This window comes from Ixodes scapularis, unplaced genomic scaffold, assembly GCF_016920785.2.
Source record: "Ixodes scapularis isolate PalLabHiFi unplaced genomic scaffold, ASM1692078v2 PGA_scaffold7__128_contigs__length_106722199, whole genome shotgun sequence".
NCBI classification, from domain to species: Eukaryota; Metazoa; Arthropoda; class Arachnida; order Ixodida; family Ixodidae; genus Ixodes; species Ixodes scapularis.
The window spans coordinates 6,822,357-6,844,014 of record NW_024609882.1 but is presented as its reverse complement, the minus strand read 5'-3'; the positions used below and the strand labels follow the sequence as shown (position 1 = coordinate 6,844,014).

Here is a 21,658-nt window from a genome sequence, read left to right as displayed (position 1 = left end):
TAACTAACCTACGTGGTACATTTTGATGACCGTTACCCTTTGGAAGTAAGAGGCGAAAAAGTGGCCGAGTCAAGTTCGCGCGAACAGTATTGCGCGGTGTACACGAGTCCGCGTTTACAAGGGGATTGGCGGCCGAGTCCGTTTAGAGCAGCGCAGCCATAGGAGCACGTGGAGCGAAAGTCGGCGCTGCAAGAACCCAGGGATCCTGAGTGCAATCCTCACCCCCGTCTGTTTTGATCTGGACGAGCATGGGATACCGGCGTGTGGTCGCGTATCCCTGCTGCGTGACGCACGTTACAGACCCCAGGCTACAGCAGCGCTACTGCTAAATTTCAGATGTACATCGGAGACGCCCGCAGACACCCACGGAGGCTGGTCAACTTCCCGCTGCCTAAAAAAAAAAAAACGTACGCATAACAAAATATAGAATTTTGGAATAATGCGGCCTTGACGCTCCACCGAGTAGCCTGGGAAGTCGCACTGAGCATGCGCAATGCGACTCCCCCAGGCTGCTCCGGGTACCCAAAGCGTTCGGTCCCCGTATCTTAAAACCTCTTAAAACTCTTTCGTTACAATTTACCAGCCCATACAGACGGATACACTCCGTGTCCGTTTATTTTAAGCGTAACAAGGGGTTTAAGAGGAGCTTTTTCTCGGTGACAGCCTGACAGTTTACGGAGCACGATGTAGCTTCGAGGGCCCAAACGAGAAAAGAGGTATAGTAGACGAGGCCACGAGGATATAGGAGCCAGGTAAAGAGCGAGACAGCTGCGCTGTGCGCTTTTCATCGCGGCCTCCGAGTCTCGTGCTTCTTATCCGCTGCCGCTGTGCGTTTCCAGGACCTTTATCTGCAACGGGCGTGCAGAGATAGCTAAGCACGCCGGGCAGGCTCTGACGAGCCCCGGCGCCAACCGCAGCTGTTTTTGCCGCACAAGGGAAAAGCCAAACGTGCACTACTACTACGTCGTTCCTTCCCCGCTCAAAAACCAACAAACAAACAAAAAACAGCGACAGGAGCGAAGGGTCACGTACATTGCTGCAAATAAACGGCACCAAATAATCCCCGTTCTTGTGCGTGCGCGCTCGCGTATACGTGTGTGTTTTGCGCCGGAGGGGGGTGGGGTTGGTGACCGACTGTTGACAAACCGCAGCGCGTCGATAGAACGTCCGCGCTAATGAGGTCGCGCTGCTGATTCAGGCATCGTGAACTGGACTCTCACTTCTTTCAATATGAGCGGGCATAGATCACTGCTGCGGGATGTTCGTTTTGAAAGCCAGTTAGGCAATCAGCTACCTTTAATTGAAGTTCAGCTCTTCAAGTGAGACCTACTTGTAACTATACGACGCCATGCTTTGGGGTAGAATAACTTCTCTCGCTGCGCGAATGGCGATGCAAGGAGGTATACAACCAGTCTTACTGCCTCTCGCATTCTGAACAGACTGGCAGACTTATCCCAATCGGGGGCTAAAAGTAATGCATGATTATTACAAAAACTATAAACTACGCACATCTCGCGCGAACCACGAGGCCGAATCTAAAACTATGTTATCTATTGAAATGCCAGCATTGATAATGACGGGGAAACATTTTCACAGATTGTCATGTTAGAGAGGCCACTATGTGGTCTGTTTTAGCAAGTTCCAGATGAGCTTATAGCTCCCATCTGACAGCCTTCGCTGTACTCTCGCAGTGTTTGTATTTTGTATGTTGTCGCGAAACACGTACAGTGCCCGCTGTGATGCTTCGGCGCCGCAAATTTTAATTGAAAAATAAATTTATGTGTATGAATTTGAAATACGCAGTACTTCTGGGTTCTTTCTAAACGCGCGGCTAACTGAGATTGTGTTCCTGACTGTAGCCTTAGCCTTCGTAGGACAGAGGCGTTAAAATGACACAGCAAACAATAGGTGCTCAAACAATGGGGTTGGGGTGAAAATATCTGGAAAGGGTAAAAAAAAAATAATAAAACAATATATATATACTGTAAACGACTCAATTTTCGCGAATCGCCTACAATTCGCGAAAATTAAGTCGTTTACAGTATATATATATATATACAAAATTTTTACAAACTTAAAAAGAAAAAAAAAAAGAAGAGATAACAAATGTTAGGCTAGATGGCGCAAGCTGCCGCCCGTTACAAAGGCTATTGCCATTACCATCCATCCATCCATCCATAAAACATTTCTGACACGGAATCGGTGAAATTGTGAAAAATGCGTGTCGCGTCTATTCAGCACGTTAACTTAAAGGGGCACTCAAGTAAGTGCTTTATGTGGAAGTTTGTTTTTGGTAGCATATTGTTTGTTAGGCTCTAGTCAATAAAACAACCAGTTCTACATGGCAAGACGCCCTAGTAAACTCACAGCAATAGAAATGCTCGGGCACCATTTTCTTTTGGGGGGAGGAAAGTGTGTGTGTGTGTGTGTGTGTGGGGGGGGGGGGGGGGGGGGGAAGGGGGTCATCCTCAGGTCTCCACCACCTCAATAACATTTTACTAATACAAGTAGTTAATTGCGTGGACATTCAGAACGTTACTATTATTGCTCTTCTAGGGCACGTTGTGCATTGTATTTTGACAAAAGAGTCAAATCTTCGGATGCAGGAGACGTGACACAGCAATTATTGTTTGAAGACACCGTCTGACGGCGCCCCCTGGTGTCTGCTCCAAGACGTAGAAGGACGGGCGTGTCACGATCTTTTTGATTGTTTGTTTTAATAAGCGAATTGGTCGCCCATGAGTGTAATTTCGCTTTGTTTTGTTTTTCTTTTTAGAATGCTAAGAGAACGTGAATTGAAGTACCACCATAAATAGACGACCTCAGATACCACTTGAGCGCCCTTTAAGATTAATAATTGGTCATTTATTTCGAAATGTTTTTGCTCAATAACACAATGAATTTGACGAACGTAAATCCAAAAGAGAAGGTGAAACCGGGAACACTATCTAAAGTCTGTCTTTGGCAGACTTTAGAAAAGAACGACAGCAGAAGACTAAAAAAGAACGACAGCAAAAAAACAGGCAACTAAAGATAAATATTCGCCATCTGCGCATATCATTAACATTTGTTTATGCATTAACTATTCATTCGTTCATAAATAAAGCGATGATGAACCGAAGACAAAGAACATCAGTGACACACTTACTCGCGGCGGTGAAGGTCAACGTAAAACGTCCAGAAACACCGCGCTAAAAATTAGATTCCGGCATAGAGAGTACATCTCTCCTATCTCCCGACCGCACAGCTGTCCCAATTCCAGTTGATAAAGCGTCGTGCACACGCTCAAGATGACCGCATGCCGGGTTTCGGCTGCCCTCGTGACATCTCGGGTGAGCCACCAACAGACACCCTCGGTGAACGGGACTTGGCGTCCGTTGGATCACGCAACCTCCGGCGCTCGCGGCAGGACACACGGGACGTGCCGGGCAAATCGACGGGCGACTCGGGCGGACTCAGCGGCGGCGGCGTGTCCGGCGACTTGGGCCCTTCCTCGAGCTCGTGACCCGTCGTCGAGGCCTCCCTGGGAAGCCAGGGAAGGCCCGCGGGCAACCAGGGGGTTTCCGTTTGAGGCTGGGCGACGGCGGGAGAACTGGTCTTGTCGGTCTCTTGCTGCGCGTACGCCAGCGCCTGGACGGACTTCAGGGACTTGCGCCGCTCCTTGTACAGCAGCCGCAGGTTGCCGACTGTTGTGCGGGACCACGACGACGGTGTCTGTTCGGTGTTGATGCTGGCGGTCCAGTCCTCCGCGTCCACGTACTGCTTGTACATGGCCAGCACCATCGCCTGAAAAATAAAAAAAAACGATGTGTGGCGGATCAGCGTCCCGCCGGGAGGCTGCTAAGAAATTTCGCTGAAATCGTTGGGACCTTGCACGACTCCGGAGGCACTATACGCCGATTCAATGTCGCACATTACTGCGTGTACGTGTGTTCGTGTGTGTGCGTGCGTGAGTCTGTACGCAGGTGTGTGCCTGTGTGTGTGTGCGTGCATTTACGTACGCGTGTGCGCGCGTGTGTAGATGACAAAGCCGTAGTGCTGATAAAGATGTCGTCACCAACGAAGGCCAACGAGGGTCATAGATTGGACACGATTGCGCCAACGTTCGGCTCAAACTTGACTGTAAGCCGAGCCCTGACGCAGCACTCGTTTCCAATCTGTGGCCAGCGTTGGCCTTCGCTGGGGACGCAAAAATGTCAGCACTACGGCCTTGTCTTCTAGGCGGGGTTGGTGTAGGCCTGCTTTGTTCAGGGGTCCTTGCAAAAAGGGGCTTGTTAGGACTTGTTTTGGGCAGTAAAGTTTTGAACGTCTCGAACATTCACGCAGTCGAAGCGTGCCTGCCTTCCTCGCCAGTCTGTTTGAATTTGTAGGCCCCAAAATTTGAAATGAGGTGTTGAATGTCTCATGTCTTCCCATGTTTCTAAAAAAAAAGAAAAAAAACTGTTCACGTCTTTTTAGTTTTCTTTTTTTTTTTTTTTTTTTTGATAAAGGTAAAACACGCCTATCATCCTAGCTTATTGTCTTTCACATTATGCCACACGAAACATATCCGAAAGCCTCCTCGAAGAAGGCGGTTATTAAGAACGCATTGGTCAACTAGAAACCACTAAGAGGACATTGTGAGCACTTTGTCTGCAAAGATGTCAGGACTGCCACTTTCTGCCTGCGGTTCTTGAATCAGCGTGAGTTGAACCCCTGGGGATCCGTGGCCTAACAGTTTGGAAACCACTGATCAAGCATCATTTCCAAGTAGCTTGAACAACGACAATACTCCGGAGGTTTCCAGACCTTGAGGAAACGCAGGACTTACCTTAACCAGCACCAGAAGTAAGATAATTGGAATGGAACCCTGGGGTTGAACTGCCTGCAAAAATAATAATAATTACAGAAATAGTCGCTTCTATTTTAAATATTAACATTAGGAAAAACCGATCGCAGCCCGTATGGGCATCCTTCCAGTGAGATGACTAAATTATTAAATACGCCGTTTCTTTTTTGTTTATGTTTTTTCGTGGTAGAGATTTAAAGCAAGAGAGTGACACCAAACGTTTTCTTTTCTTTTATGCTCACTCTCAATCTTACTATATTTTTACAGCGGAGCTGTTAAGGGCTAGTTTTCCCAGGATCGTGTCCTCCGCAAAGAAATGAAGACACCGAACTCTGGACACCTACCGCCATCTATGAGCGACGGCGGCAAGCCACGTATCTGGTTGCCGCCTTTGCTCCTAGATGGCGGCAGCCTTTCCACTCTGGCTTGCCGACTTGCGGCCGGCCATTACTTTCCATTGTACAGCTCCGCTGGTCTTCCTTCTTTCCCCAAAGTAGAAAGGCTGAAAGATTTTTTTTTAAATTTCTCTTGTTAGAAAAAACAGGTTTTTGATTGACAATTTCAGCCCGTGAACAGGATGTAAGTGAGATAGTTTATCTCGATCTTAGCTTACTGAACACCTACGGGCAGATGAGATCAGGTCACAAAATATAAGCACCCGTTGAGATCATGACGCAGAAGGCACAACTCTGTTATTTTCTGCACACGAGAAACATTGCTGCAGCACCGAGAGCCCACGAAAAAATCCTCACCGCTGTGTAATCGGACAGTGCTTTGGCCATGGCTTCTTTACTTGTCAGCTGACTGGGAGAGGGGGTTTCCGTGATATCCTCATTCTCCTGCAAGGCAACGTGGACATCTACAGGTTACATTATAAAAAAAAAAACAAAAAAAAAAAAAAAACATAGCTCACGGCACAAGGCCCATTTCGGTCATCTGTTGGTTTCGAATCCAGACAAGGATCGTTAACCGGGACGTTTGTGCATAACTTGCTGACCAGCCGTAGCACGATGAAACTTGCAGACGACGTTAACAACATCCTTCTTGATTATTCTTTGCCTGGACTAGCGTATTTGACGCATGCGCATGAGTTCAAGCTACAAATGTGGCGGACAATGTGTACGCCGCTGTGGAGCAGCGGTACATAATCAAATTTCTTGCGAAGGAAAACAGTTAAACCAGCTGTGATTTTGAGTATATTGCAAGCACAGTACCGGTAACGACCGGTGTCACGGGCAAAAGGGTACCAATGGTGTCGACACTTCTTGGCGAAAGACGACAACCGGTGACAAATTAACCGTACGTAGACGTTCGACCAACGGCGGTGCACGCAGTCCAGTTCTCTTTACGCCAAAGGAATTTGAAAGCTGCTAAAACAACGGCAACGGTGCCTGGATACGCACGGGGAGTACCGTTAAAAATTTCCCTATTGCCAAATATCTCATTTCCTTCTTTTTTTATTAGTGCTAGTCAATTTTGAACGAGCCTCGTATACTATACGGCGAGCAAGTTCGTCTGCTCTTTGTGCACCTCGTGCGTTTGCTTACCTGCCAAATACGTCCCCGTGTTCTTGTTTCTCTCCTGATATAAATCACTACCGGCACTAACTAAAGCACTAAGGGATGTAAAGCCCTAACTTTTTATCGGGGTTCCCCCCCCCCCCCCTCCCCCCCCCCCCCCCCACTTCCCCGCGTTTCGCTGCACCAAAGACGCGTTTTGGAGCACTTGCTCATGGCATATTCCGTTCACAGCTAATAGGCTGACAAAGCTATATCTGTAACGTCAAGGTACAAAAAAAAAAAAAGAAAAGCGAGACAAAATGAAAGAATTACGTAGCAAGCAAACATATTGGCATCCCCTTTTCGTGTCCTATACGGCGAGCAAGCACGCCAAAATGCGTCGTTGGCGCATCGGAACGCAGGCTGGGGCACGTCAATCAAAAATAAAATTTAAAAAAAAAAAACAGAAAGAACGCGCAGTGCAAACTAGCGATGACAGTCGAGGGCTCGAGGCATTCAACGATATCAAACCGCGTTCGCACCGCTAATGCATCTTACAAAAGACACTGCAGACAGACGCTGTTTGAGGCGGGATTCTTCCTCGTACGACGGTCCTGTCGTTATTGGTCGTACAAGAATTATTTGTAGACGTTCAAAGGATGCATATATATGAAGCAGACATGCTTGAGACGTGAACGCAGATACTTCTGACACCGTGTCTGCCAGCAACACTGTGTCTTTGGTATGACGTATGCACAGCGTGAGTGTGACTTAATGGTCGTAGTCAAGCTCTTTTTTTACTTGAGATGGTCAAGTGGTGCACCATGAAGCCGTTCTTCTCTTCATTTTTTTAAAGAATAATTTTGACGAAACCTTTCGATAAAAAAAAATGTTTCATCCGTCTGTGCATTTTTGACTAAATTTAGCGGGGAAATTGGCGCCCCGTGACCTAAGTACGAATTCAGTTTTTCCACTAAATTTAGCGGGGGAAATCGACGCCATGTGACGTGTACAATTCAGTTTTCCCACGAAAAGTTTTACGGGGGGAATTGACGTCACGAGACCTGTACAACACTTCAGTTTCTCCGCTAAATTCAGTGGGGAAATATACGTCAAGTAAAACACAGATCCTATCTCTCCCATTTCTCCCTATCCCGTTCCTCTCTTCCACCCCCCCTTTCTCTCCCCATCGTTCCAGTTCCCTTGTAGGGTGTCCTGCCCAACCGCCTCCCTACCCCTCGTTCCCTCTTCCAACCCCCTTCATCCCCACCTACTTCCGATTCCCTAGCTCTCCCTCGCTCAATCCTCCCCCCCCCCCTACCCCCCTCCCCTCTCCTCCTTCCTAGTAAGGTGACACCAATTCAGTTTGCCCGCTAAATTTAAGGGGGAAATTTACGTCAAGCAACACATTGATTTTCTCTTCTCATCTCTGTCTCCTTTCTTCTCTTTCCTGCTCCCGATCCCTCCCCCACCATCCTACAGTGCCCTCTTCCCCCCCCCCCCCCCCCCCCAACCTGTGTCCCTTCCCCCTCCAACCCTCCCTAGTCACGTGACACACCAATTAAATTTGCCAAAAGTTTATAAAAAAAATAAAGGAGCTTCTTATCTGAAACGACGGTTTAATGTCTTGCAAACAATACGCCTCGCAAGTGGGCTCATTTTCGTCTTCTGCGCATGAGAAAAGAAGTAGCGGTGACGTCAGAACGCCGAGCCCTGATTGGCTGATCGCGACCCCCTATCTCAGCGTCGTCTGCTCCTTTGCAACGTCGTCTACTCGCAACGTCGTCTGCGTCTGTCTTACCTTTCCTGCGACTTTCGGAGCGAACTCGACTTCGCCTTTAAAGGGATACTTCAACGAAATTTGAAATATTCCCGTTGTGTTCAAAAATAGGTTGAATATGATCCGCAATATCCGTAAATGACAATCGAACGCTTGTATTTTGATCCTGGTGGCTGTATTTTTTGTTATAAACGGCCCACTCTGGCAAGCGATCGGAGAAGGCCCAGCTTAGAGCACGTGACATCCAACGCAATCGTGACGTAGATCGTCTCAAGACGAGCAAAGCTACGGCGAGGCTGACTTCGAGAGGATGGCCTAGTCGTTCCAGCCACCGAAGCGGCTGCTTTTGTACGAATTTTGGGTGACGGGTTAATCTTCTATAATCTTCTAGGGGAACAATAGCGACTTCTGCGACACACAAAAGGGATTCTTGGGAAGAGGGGAGTTCCTCCTTCCCCCCTTCTCTCGTCGTGGCCGGAGACGAGACAACCTCCGTCACTAGCTGTGAAGGTTCCTAGACGAGCATTACAAACGAGGCGTTAGCGACATCCACCAGGTACTCTTTGCTAATCGTTTAATTCGTTTTAGAATTCCCTTTCGAGACTTATTTATTTATTTTATTGGTACGTTCCATGTGATGCTGCTCTTTTGAACACATATAGACCAAAAAATGAGCGCCGAAATTTCGTTGTAGTATCCCTTTAAAGGGATACTACAACGAAATTTCGGCGCTCATTTTTTGGTGTATATGTGTTCAAAAAGCAGCATCACATCGACCATACCAATATCTTGTTAAAAAAGTCACGAAAAGGAATTTTAAAACGAATTAAACGATTAGCAAAGAGCATGGTGGATGTCGCTAACGCCTCGCTTGTAATGCCCGTCTAGGAACCTTGACAGCGAGTGACGGAGGTTGCCTCGTCTCCGGCCACGATGAGAGAAGAGGGGCAGGAGGAACTCCCCTCTTCCCGAGAATGCCTTTTGTGTGTCGCAGAAGTCGCTATTGTCCCCCTACAAGATTACAGAAGATTAACCCGTCACTCAAAATTCGTACAAAAGCAGCCGCTTCGGTGGCTGGAACGACTAGGCCATCCTCTCGACGTCAGCCTCGCCGTAGCTTTGCTCGTCTTGAGACGACCTACGTCACGATTGCGTTGGATGTCACGTGGTCTCCACTGGGTTTTCTCCGAGCGCTTGCCAGAGTGGGCCGTTTATAACGAGAAATACAGCCACCACGCTCAAAATACAAACGTGCGATAGTCATTTCCGGATATTGTGGATCATATTCAACCTATTTTTGAACACGACGGGAATATTTCAAATTTCGTTGAAGTATCCCTTTAAGAGAGGGCAAACGAAATAACTCGAGCGGTACGTTGTTTTTGTCTAAAGGGCCACCCACACTAGCGAGAAAACGCGCCCGGCGCGCCGATAAATCGGTTAAGCGGGAAGATAAAGGGCGTGTCTCTGCACGCGCTCGTGGCGCTGACTGTGCTTCGGCGACATTTTGTTACTTGCCGCGATCGGCGTGCCACGCGCGTTTTCTCGCTAGTGTGGGCGGCCCTTAACAACGAGCAGACGCGCATCAAGGAGGGAAGTCAAAGGACTCACTGGCGAGGTGTCCCGAGGCGCCGAGGTTTGTTTGCTAAGAACCGAGAGGTGAGGGTGGTTAGTGTACGCAAGTTCCCTCCCAAATACTTTTTCCCTCCTTTCGTGTGCGGCGAGACTCCTCACTCCTTAACGGCGTCGGCGGTTGGCGCGGTTAACGTCGTCTGCTTTACGTCTGCTAGTCAAAGTGATGGCTGCTTTACCTTTTCTGCGTCTGTCGGAGATTCACCGCTTTTTTACCGGCGAGTCACCGTTGCCTCGGAAAACAAGGAGATGACAAGACTAAGAAATTGACCTCTTAATGTAAAATTGAGGTCAGCGATCAAAGTATAAGACGCGAAGGGTTCACAAGGGTCGCGCGGGCATATTCCATTCAGCACGTCAGCCGGTCGTGGACAGACGGTTGCCGAGTCGGAGTGCCTGCTAGGCCTATCTGCCGTGCTCGCTTGGTCGTTGTCGGTGGAATCGTGGCCGTTGGAGCTTTTCTCGGGTGTTTGTGTATCCAGCGTTCTTGCTCGTCGTGGTCTGTTTCAAATGCTTTTTAATTTTTTCTTGCTGCTTGAAGTCGGGACGCGTGAGAAGCGCACGTAGAAAAATAAACGTCCGTTGGTCGTCGCGACCGCAACGCTGTCGGCCATGCTGATTTGATCGTAAGAAGTGCGTAAGACAGCTTCGGAGCTGTCGTAGGATTTCGTCGTAATTTGCGCAAAACTTACGGAAATCTGGTTTCGTGAATACGGATTTGTTCTCAAGTTTTGTCTTACGCATATTTTTGGCGTAAGATCGTTTTGTGAACTTCTGGCCTCTGGACTCTGCACTTTCGAAAGTCGCAGGAAAGGTAAGACAGACGCAGACGACGTTGCGAGCAGACGATGTTGCAAAGGAGCAGACGACGCTCAGATAGGGGGTCGCGATCAGCCAATCAGGGCTCGGCGTTCTGACGTCACCGCTACCCCCTGCGAAAGAAGCAGAAGAACTTGCCCTCCGCATTAAAACAATTACTCCCAAATACTGCATGCATGTATTTATAGAACTCTAAGGAGATAAAGGCCGCTGCCAATTTGTTCTTTACGAGCATGATGTTGGAGCTGTTACGTTTCAGTAGTTCTTAATGAAACGTCTCTTCCGGGATTACACTTGAATGCAGCAGTGTGTGACGTACGTGTGCTTGAATTTCTTTGTTGGCATCTTCTTCGATGGCTGATTTGTTGTCCTAAATGAAGGAAGAATCAAAAATGCACGCTAATAAGCCCGTTCGAGCCCAAGAGGATTTGTAGCATGAATGACGTTATTTTCTATCTGATCAGCTATAGTAAATTCGCAAGCCCTATATTTTGCGTGGTTGTCAAAAAGGAGCTTTTTTATGAGAATAATAAAACGACTTTGCGATCTATACAACGCGGGTGAAAGGGAATGAACGCACTTTAAACTGACCGCATACATCGGTTTCTTAACTTAACGCTCTGAGATTTACTACGGAGGTTCGTGAATTTGGTGGAGGGCTTTCGCTAAAATTGTGGAAAGATTGGCTCCCCTGTGTAAATCGACAAAAATCAAAAACTACGTTTTCTTCGTACTTTGCATGTACACTGAAAAATATTTTTTGTTACTTTGGCACTCATCAATATTCTTTCGCACCGGGGGGACTATCGCACGGTGTCGCATGTACAAAAACGGATCTCTAGAACTCTCTATTTTAGTACATCCCCGACCCGTCCCGAGAGGCAAACACGCTGAAAGCTCGACGTTAGTACGCGGCGTTGCCGCGTGCTAACGTCGTGCTAGCTGTGAGACGCTGAAATACGCTCTGTCAACGACGCCGAAGCAAAATAGGCGGCCCCGCGTAGATCCACTGTCCGCTCTTCCCACTTTAACCGAGCGAACGCTGGAGAGGAGGTGAGTGGACTACTCTCCACGGTTACCGCTCATTCACACTGGAAGCGGATCCGCGTTTGCAAAGCGTTCGCAACCGCTTTGCGAACGCGGATCCGCTGCCAGTGTGAATGAGCGGTTACAGAGAATGGACCCACACCAGGTGTGGGCTCTGCGCGTGCGCACAAACCATATTCGCGTGAAGTGAAGCGTCTGCGCATGTGCCGCACCGACAGCAGCGCCACCGCAGCCGCGTGACGTCAGAGGCGCGTGCGCGACTGCTGAGCGCGTGCTGATGGCGAGCTTCCGCAGTCCCTTTGCAACGTGCATTCCACGCCATCACGATTGCCGGTCTTATAGCAGCCTATTGATGTGAGCTCGCTCTGAGCATGCGCTCTAAACAGCGTCCTCAAATATGGCGTCCTGTGGACAGCCTTATCTTACAGGTGGTATTGGCGACGTGAGCGATCGAAAGCGTCACTGTGATTACACAATTGGCGGAATGCTGACTTTGACGTCAGGGAAGGATTTGTCATCGACGGAAATAAGAGTAATGTAAGAACTTTATTTTTGACGGTGTTGGCAGTGTTGCTTTGAGAGCGCAATGATTTCAAGCTTCCACCATGCTAATTACAAGCACCATCGAACTCGTTGTTCGCAAGGTAATGACGTCACGAAAGGTGACCATACGAGGGCGGCACGAAAACATCTCGCCGCTAATAGGTCCGAGCCAGTGAACTCACGTGTTGTCTGATGGAGGAAGTCAAGTGGACGAGGGTGATCTGACAGGCGCTGTCCACCAAGATGTCTACGGTGTTCCAAACGAGGAAAGACATTACGCAGACGCGGTTTTTCTGCGGGCAAGCGAAGCGGTATGGTGAAACGAACAAACCACGTCCCTTTCATGACGGACTTCCTTTCTTTATACCCCCCCCCCCCCCCCCCGAAAAAAAAACGAAAAAAAGCTGAATACGCCGCGTTAAAACACCTAATAAGGCCCATAATAATTGACACCTAGCAAAATACAAGGCTGCCGTGCTGTAGTTTCCACGTCACGTACCAGAGGCCAACGCAGGCGCCGAATGTACACGAGTGCCGCGTCAGCATTCCGCTTGGACTCGTGGCAACACGACTCCCCGCCGAACGCCGACGCATGCACTGGTTCCCACCGGCCTCCGGACAGTGACGTTGTAAATCCAGGACTGCGGCCATGTTTTCTATTCCACTAGGTGTTGTGCATTGACTGAGCACTCAGAAGTATACCCTCTTCACCATACACACAGGAAAACACTCATGGTGTTGTTAACCCTGCTAAAAAGCATGAGTTTTTTTTTTTTTTAATGCGTACGCTAGCCACTTCAATTGAAAACGAGCGCGTTGGTTGATAGATACAAAACTTGAAAGTATAAAACAGAGAGGACGAGGACGGGAACAGGACATCTTTCATTTAGCAACAACATAGAATGGCACAACGATAAAAAACCGCCCCCCAAGGGTCTCAACGTTCCCAAAGAGGAAAAGGAGATACTAGTTATAAAGTTAACAACATTTCTGCACCTTCATTATCATTGACAAAGACAGAGGTTGAATTCTTAACACCAGAGATGACTAGAATACTGACACCTCGTCGTGACGCTACAGCTTTTTTAAACTCTTATATTTATAGTACATTTCCCTTTTTGAACTGCGAACAAGAATAATTCTGCATTATCACTGACAATGACAAAGGTCCAATTCTATGTAATCGGAGATAACTAGATTACTGGTGCGCTTTTCAAACTTTTCTATTTGGTGTATTCCCTTTCCTTTATAACTAGTATCTCCTTTCCCTCTTTGAGAACGTTGAGACCCTTGGGGGGAGGGGGGGGGCGGTTTTATTGTTGTGCCATTCTATGTTGTTGCTAAATGAAAGATGTCCTGTTCCCGTCCTCGTCCTCTCTGTTATATACTTTCAAGTTCTGTATGTTAGCTTTTTAGTAAGGCGTATCATTCAGCTCTCAAGCCGATCATAAAAGTTGGTGTCATGAGTTCGACGTCGGTGAAGTGAACGTCGAAATGTAGTTTTGCGGTGTTATATAGGAACAAGAGGGTGTAAGTACTACACTTCCTATATCTAAGAGTGTTCTTTCGGCGCTCTCATAAGAAAATACTTAAATCTTGTTGGTTGCAGAGTGATAATAAAACTCTCGGCACTCGCTACGCCCCTTGTTTATTAAGTTGTCGATTACTCTGGGCACGGAGAAACGAGGGAGGGACATTATTTCTATTAAATGTATTGTAGCACGCCTTCAGTAAGACAGCTACATGCCGGAGCCGTTCTTAACGATTCGAGAGCTCTCATTGTGTTCTCGCCCTATTTTTATTTATTTTTTCTAAAAAAACTTTTAATTTATTATTATTAATTTTATTTCATACATATGTTTCTACAACAGCTTCTTTTTCACTCTCGCCTGTTTTGACATATTGTACAATTTGCCGAGTGATCATTCCTACGTTTGATCCTTTTTTTTACTTTTTATAAAAAAAACTAATTTTTAGATTTTTTTTCTTCATACTTTTGTAATTGTGCTGTTTGCTGTGAGACTAAAAATTCAAGTTGAGTTGCTTAGTGTGCATGTCATAGCTAAACACAGAGCGCAAAAGGAAGTAAAGACGGAAGAAAGAAAACACAATTTAATCGCGGTATTCGAGAACGCAAAATATTCTACCAAGGGCAAAACAAAAATGAAATACTATATAAGTAATTTAATGGTTCAGGCGTACTTTGTGGATGAAATGTAGCTTTTTTATAGGTCTCAAAGAAATGATCAAACAGCCACGTGCTGTACGATTCATTGTTTAGGAGATTCTCTAGAGCTACGGTTCGCCCGGTGGAGATCCAGCACTGTGTCTGACGAAGCAATATTTCAATTAAAACTAAAGAAGTGTTTTTTTTTAGGTAGGGGATGAAACGTTAAGGTAAGCCTCAATTAACATGATTGCATTTTGCTATCAATAACGGTGGTTGCAAGGACGCCTACAGCATCTGATAGGTTCCTCGATTGTTAACTCGGGCAAGCAGTCTTGCCTGTGCACTATTAAGCTGAAATATGTTAAGATGAAATACATGGACCGCTGCTATGATCGATATTTACCCACCTGAACATAATGCTTTATGTTCGAGTATTCTATCTTTGCATATAAAATGCATGCTTGAAAGAGGTCATATATCTTCATTTATCCTGTAGCCTGTTGGAGTCTTCACTCTTCAAGAATACCTGGGTTTCGTTGTTTTTTTTTTTACTTTCTTTTTGCATGAATTTGTTCAGTTGGCTCTACATCGAACCTCTGCGTAGCGCGAAATAAAGTGTTAACACTAAAGTATCAAACAGCCACATGCTGTGCGATTTATGGTTTAGGAGGTTCTCTACAGCTACGGTTCGCCCAATAGAGGTCCAGCGTCCAACTGCCACAGTGGGCTGGGTGGCAGCTGGACGAACATGCCACTAAGATTCTTCTACTTCACCCTCCAGATCGCGGTCCTAAGTTACGCCTGGTCATCCCCCGGTGCTCTTGCACCAAGCCAACGCGGATTTCTTGCCGTACATGATCACAGCTATTCCTACTTCCACGGGGATAAACTCTTATCGGCGTGTGATGAGTGGACAAGTGACGACCGGCTGATACTTCGTCTACCAACACTGGATCCGTCTTTCTTCGGGTGCACGCCAGCATCCCCTACTTCCGTTATAGAGGCCATAAAGCCACCGACGCAGCCATTCCTCTTCAGTGGGCTTGGTGGCTGCTGGGCGAACATGCCAATAAGATTCTTCTATTTCACCCTCCAGGTAGAGTTTGTTTCTTTGTATGGCACTTCTAATTATAAGTTTGACGAGCGCTCACCTTCGCTGCTACCGGACCCACTGGGTAGCATTTTTTCTGCTTTTTCTGCCTTGCTGTCATGGTACAGAATTTGTTTGTTTGTACTGTTGCACTGTGGCGATTTCGAGTCTAACCCTGACCCTGAGACCCAGATTCTCCTTCAGCAAATTCTATCTGGGCAAACACAAAATTGCTGAAGACTTCTCTTTTACAAAGAACAGACAAGAGGCTCTGGATGCGAAATTTGCGGGCTTTGAATCCCGACCTGTTGCAATCGATTCAAGTGTGTCCCAGATATCCGATCTTGCTATGCGAGTTCAGCGTCTAGAAGAAACAAGTGCTGCTCTCGAGATAAATCTCCCAACTCGTAGATAAGAATGATGACTTAGAAAATCGTTCTCGTAGAAATAGCTTGGTGGTGTACCTTACTAGAACCCGAAAACGGATCCCCTGCGTCTTAACTTGATAGCGTATCTACGCTGTTGTCTTCAAAATTGTCTGTCCATTGTGATGGCATAGAACGCTGTCGTCTCCTTATTTTGGTTGGAGAGGGCAGAATCAGACCAGTAATATTTAAGTTGATTGATTTTCGAGACAAAATGCAAATCCTCAAAAACGCTCACAAACTTAAAGGCACTCGATTATTTATCAGCGAGGATTTCTCGCCAGGGCTTCGGAACATTCGAAAAGAGCTTTGGTCCGGCACCTTCGCGCTTAGAGGGAGCGGAGCTAGGGTTAGCCTGCGTTACGACCATATCCTTGTTGATAACGTCCGGTACTCATGGGATGCTACAAATAACAAACTTGTGAAAGCACCTCACCCGGTCCAGCCCGAACACGTAAATTGACACGTAGCGAAGAAATCGTTTTCTGTATTAAACATCAATCCTAGAATCCTTTGTCCCAAAGCAACCGAGTTTTCGTGCCTTGTATCTTCATGCTCACCGCACGTAATATGCGTTACCGAGACTTGGTTACATGATGGTATTCTTGACTGTGAATTCAGTCCTCCTAATTACAGTGTGGTACGCAATGATAGATCCTCTAGAGGCGGTAGTGTCGCGTTATTTTTTTTTTTAACTGGCCTTAACTATTTTGTTTTGTCGAGCTTACCTAACACTGAGTCCTTGTGGTGTAAAGTGCGGCTTGCTATGCTCGTTCTTGTTATCGGCGCTATTTATAGAACTCCTGGATCTTCCCTTCAAGTTATCGAGGACGTTTATGATTACATACAAAAATATAATCTAGCTAGCTCCAAGCTCGTGTTATTGGGTGATTTCAATGCGCCATATAGTAACTGGGAAACACATGTGGTTGGTTCCCGATGATGCTCTTGTAGACATGACTGTGTCATTTGATCTGGATCAGATTGTAAAAACGCATACCAGGAACAATGCTATCCTCGATCCTGTTTTTCTTAGTCATGGTGTTACACAATTGGGTTACGAATCCGAATTAATTGAGGGAATTTCAGATCATAAAGCATTTTTAGCTAAGCTCAATTTTTATATCAATCATGGGAGTCCTGAAATCGTCACGGTCCTTGATTTCTACGGGGCTGACGATGCAACTATAATTAATGAGCAAAGCTTTTTTTTTGTTTTGATTATTTTTGTGCTATAAGTGCGGACTCTGATGTTAACACGCCGCTTAATTATTTCAATTCTCTCGTAGATAAATGTATAAACAATGTTGTACCTCTTTTAAAAAAGAAGAAAAATCCGGCACAGCCTTGGATTACCAGAGATTTCTTGCAGTTAATGCGAAGAGTAAAAGAAAACGCCCGTTGAAACAGAATGCAACCCCTGGTGATAAAGCTCTGTTTGAAAATCTAAAAACTACTTTGAAAGAAAAAACGTTGGCAGCTAAAACGAAATATTTTAACATAACCCTATCTGAATTTATGACATCAAACCCTTCCAAATTCTGGAGGTCTATCCTTCAAAATTTTGACGATTTCCAAAGTTTTATTATTGAGGGTGAATGGAGTTGGCGAACTAGCGGTGATTGCCAACTGTTTCAACAACTACTTTAGATCGGTATTTAGTCGTGATAATGGCGATATTTCTCACTTTACTTTTAACAGCACGTGTCCAGCCTTATCTTACGTTGAGATAAGTACACTTGGTATTCCCTACAAAAAGTGGGATACGTTAAAAGAACTTTGAAATCTTCAACAAAAAAAAGTTAAAATAACCCCTTATAAGACCTTAACTAGACATATTTTGGAATATGGCTGCGTAGTCTGGGACCCAAATTTCAAAGCGGGACATAGGCTCCTTGACACAATACAAACTAAGGCCATCAAACTTATTTGCAACCGCTACGACCGCAAGTTTTCCCCCACGTGATCCATGTTTGATGTAGGACTAGAGTACTTAACTTCTAGACTTAATGTTGAACGTCTTAAGCTCCTACATAAAATATGTAATAATAACAGTGTACTTGATGGTAATAGTTATATTGATTTTACTACTCAATCACGCCACTCGTATAGTTCTCATTCCTTAAACATTGTACCATATCAATGTAACCTTAATTGTTTTAAATTCTCTTTCTTTCCTATAACTATTAAAAACTGAAACAGTATTGAGGGTGCGACTCGTTCACTTGATTTTGATAAATTTCGGATGCACTTTAGGTTGTATTGTGCGTACTATAGAGTGCATACTATTTAGAACCCTCCTATTTTACTTATTGATGTGATTCCTTCTATAACCCTTCTATTTTACTTATTGACGTGTCCTTTTAGGCTGTGTTGCTTAACCTATGACGCTCTCTCTGTGTGTAAGTCCTGCAATAACCTTTCTTAAGATCGCAGTATTTTGAAATAATAATAATAATAACAATAAAGGCCCCTAAAAGAATTTTGATTCGTAGGCTTGGGGGGGGGGGGGGGGGGGAGGGACACGCGTGTAAAAAAAATAATGTTACGCGAGAAAGAAAAAATTTAGAGCAATATATTGACGGCGCTAGACACGATTTAGTTGGTAGTCACCTCTTTTCCACTTCTTCTCTCTCTCGGCATTTCGGAAGCGTGGAGGAGAGGTGGATCGGCTTCGTCTTCACATGGTGGAGGTGGAAAGGGCGAATGACCAATCCCTGACGTCATGAACTTTGCGCGCAGAATTTCAAATAAATCTCTCGCAGTCAATATTGCTCTAAAAATTTCTTTTCGCGTAAAACTTATTTCTTGACAAACATGTCCCGACCAGACTGCTTAAAAAAACTTTTTTTTCTTCTTTTCAGGGGCTCTTTAAGTTCATATTAGGCTCGCTTGTGCGCTACGTTCAGCGAACGCCTCATCCATTGTTCCAGCGCGACAGAAGCGCCCACGATGATGTGTAAATTGGAAGTCTCATATCGGACGGTTCAAAGTCGACACGTAGGGAAAATAAAGTTTGGTGTTCATCTATACTCGTTTTAACATTACACCGAGCCCAGCAAACGTCACTAAACTCCCGATGGTATACCCAAGGCCAAGCTCAGTACTAAAACACAAACGTGGCGCGAGTGCGACTTCCGAGCCTCAACGTACCGTGCACTGGGCGCAGAGGTAGACAATGTCGGAAATGGCGCTCAGGGTGGAGGTGAACATCCCCACAAAGAGAATGGCGGTCACTGCCGTCATGGCTGCAAGCAAGAAACCATGACGTCACCGGGTCACGTGTTTGACATCCAAGCTGTCGACAAAGCGACGTCCTTGAATCGTGTGACCTTAGGCAGATTTGGTAGACAAAGAGCTGAAGTCTGGGTCTGATCATTTTGGTGAGAAGGATACTGCGATAAAATACGCTAGCGCCTCACTAAGAATGCCGAAGCGGCTCCGCCTACAGCAATTGGTGGTTGTCGTCAGCCGTGCTTTAACTGCGCGGGCGACGAAGCCTTACCAGAGGCAGAAAGCTCGCACAGGAAGCGGATCATCTGGTAGGTTCGTAACATGCCTCCGACTATGGTGCCACTTCAACCAGCTTGTTTGACGCCTGTTGAACGTAATTGTGTTGCTCGAAGTAATTAACGTTTCCTTCGCGTATCTCGTATTTTATTTATACCTTTCAATTTTTATATAATTTGATATCACCCTTCTCTACAAACAATACGGAATCGTTAATTTTTTTTTTTAGCTGGCTGTATCGTTTTATTAATAAAATTAAATTTTATAAAGATCCCTTCAACCTACAAGTCCGATTGTTGTACGACTTCTTATTTCTCATGTCAACAAATTGTAGATGTGCTAAAACAACATTGATGTTACCTCTGCCACGGCACCTCGATTTCCTCTAAGGGGTAAGCAGGAAATCGAACAGCCGTGACCCGGCTAAAGGAACTGAAGCGAATTTAGCTGATTGGCCATTAGCATGAGGTGTAGGCAAGTTAAGTTTAAACGTAATTTTTTTTTTACTCCTAAAGGGTTTTTACATGAACCGCAGCTGTCCCGAATTATGTACGTATTCCTAACAATTTTAGAGTGAAGGGATTTTGGATGTTTCATAGATGTGTTAATTATGATATGAATTTCTTTATGTCCTCACGATATAACCCGAATGGTCCAATATGTGGGATGTTTAACGATTGTCGCTGATTGCTGTCGATTAAATGACACACTTCGACGGTCTGATGATATAAGCGACTTCATTTCCCACTATATGATGGTTTCAGAGGACGTAAAATAGAGATGAGGCATATGCCACAGCGTTATAATACTGGCGGTTGTAGTGGTGCATATCTTGGCCGTGCATTGATTTCGTATGATCCTTCGTTGTTATATGATAAGATATGACATCAAAAATTATTCTGGGAGACAAGTAGTCTTAGTTGATCCAGCATTATACCTTTATCGTTAGAAATGTGAAAAGAAAAATAACCTGACTGGCTATGACAGACGGATGAACTTTAAGAAGTACGTTAAACGTTCATTACCTCACTTGCTTTCAACTGTACTTCGCGTACCCGTGATGGTATTAATATGGTGTTGGGATGTCGCGTTTAGAATGTTTGTTTTGTAAGTAGCGAAATAATCCTTTTTTTTTTAAATATATTCTTTACCAGGGTAGGCGGTGCCCTTGTGCAGGCTGAAGTATGTCCGGATGCTGTGCCCCGTGGCTAGAGCCATCGCATTGTTGTGAACTTGCAGAGAGTTGATCAGCTGAGCGAAAGGGAACACTTGGAGCAAATACGGTATAGCGATCATGACTATAAGAAGGAAGCACTTTAAATGTGGTGTTTCTGACAAGGTCTGAGAAAAGATAGGAGAATATAGACCTAGTTCAATAATTTTCTCTTTATAAAATCGAATTATTATTGTAGGTTTTATGAAGGAACACCGAAAGCCCCCCCTTCCCCCCCCCCCCCCCCCCCCCCAAACTGACAATGAAACGAAATAAATAAATTGGGATATATGTCGCCAGAAATTATAAGATATTTAATGTTTGGCAATAGTTTCTGTGGCAGTGGCGAAATCAAATAATTCTGAAGAGAACTGAGGTCACGGCACAACTACACCCAGTTGTTAATTAAGAAATTATCAAGTTAGGGGGGGGGGGGGGGGCGTGTAATTTCCTTTGGGTTGGTTATCACATGGCAGGCACTTAAGTGAGTGTCTCTCTTTCGGAAAACTGTTTTTGAGAAAGAGTCGATAGATCGCTTTTCAAAAGGATACACAGACCAAGGGTTCCGGTTTCTCCAAACAATTCCACGTTTGAAAAGAAATCTGAGTAGAGCTTGTTATGTAACGCGTGCCCAACAAGCCACTAATCTTTCTTTTTTTTTTTTTTTTCTAAACGGTTTTTAGACCGGTCCACTATCAGAATATACAAAGACTACGTTATACTTACAAAGCAAGCGATTGTGATAATATTCAGAATGGTTCTTCTAGAGGTCACCGCTGCATGTAGGGGAGAGAAAAAACAACAACATCAAGATATGACAACCTAAGAAATAGAGCCGCGTCTTCGCCCTTCTCACCGGCCATGGCTGTCCTTTCATCGCTAATGGAACCAGTCTACGAGGCGCCCGCGCGATCCAAAAGCCGACGGACGCAAGGTGAACAACTCTTTTTCGTCTTCTACTCCCAACGTCTCGGAAGAGACCACTCCGCCATTTCACCGAACGCGTCTGTAAGCAATACCGCCTGGGAGACAGCGCCGCCTAACTTCTTGTCAGCGTCGCCTTCAGAGCGTCTCATAGCGTCTCACGACGCCAAGACGGATA

The 21,658-nt window shown here is 45.6% G+C and overlaps 1 protein-coding gene across 1 annotated transcript; it reads right to left on the bottom strand.

Annotated features, from left to right (window-relative positions):
• Positions 1-2,858: 2,858 nt before the first annotated feature.
• Positions 2,859-21,289, bottom strand: LOC121046168. Its single transcript, XM_042286417.1, has 4 exons — positions 21,283-21,289; positions 5,581-5,667; positions 4,811-4,864; positions 2,859-3,786 (listed from the first exon to the last, which is right to left on the bottom strand). Exons 2-4 carry the CDS (start codon positions 5,608-5,610, stop codon positions 3,286-3,288), a joined length of 585 nt encoding a protein of 194 aa, XP_042142351.1. The 5' UTR covers positions 5,611-5,667; positions 21,283-21,289; the 3' UTR covers positions 2,859-3,285.
• Between the last annotated feature and the right edge of the window lie 369 nt (positions 21,290-21,658).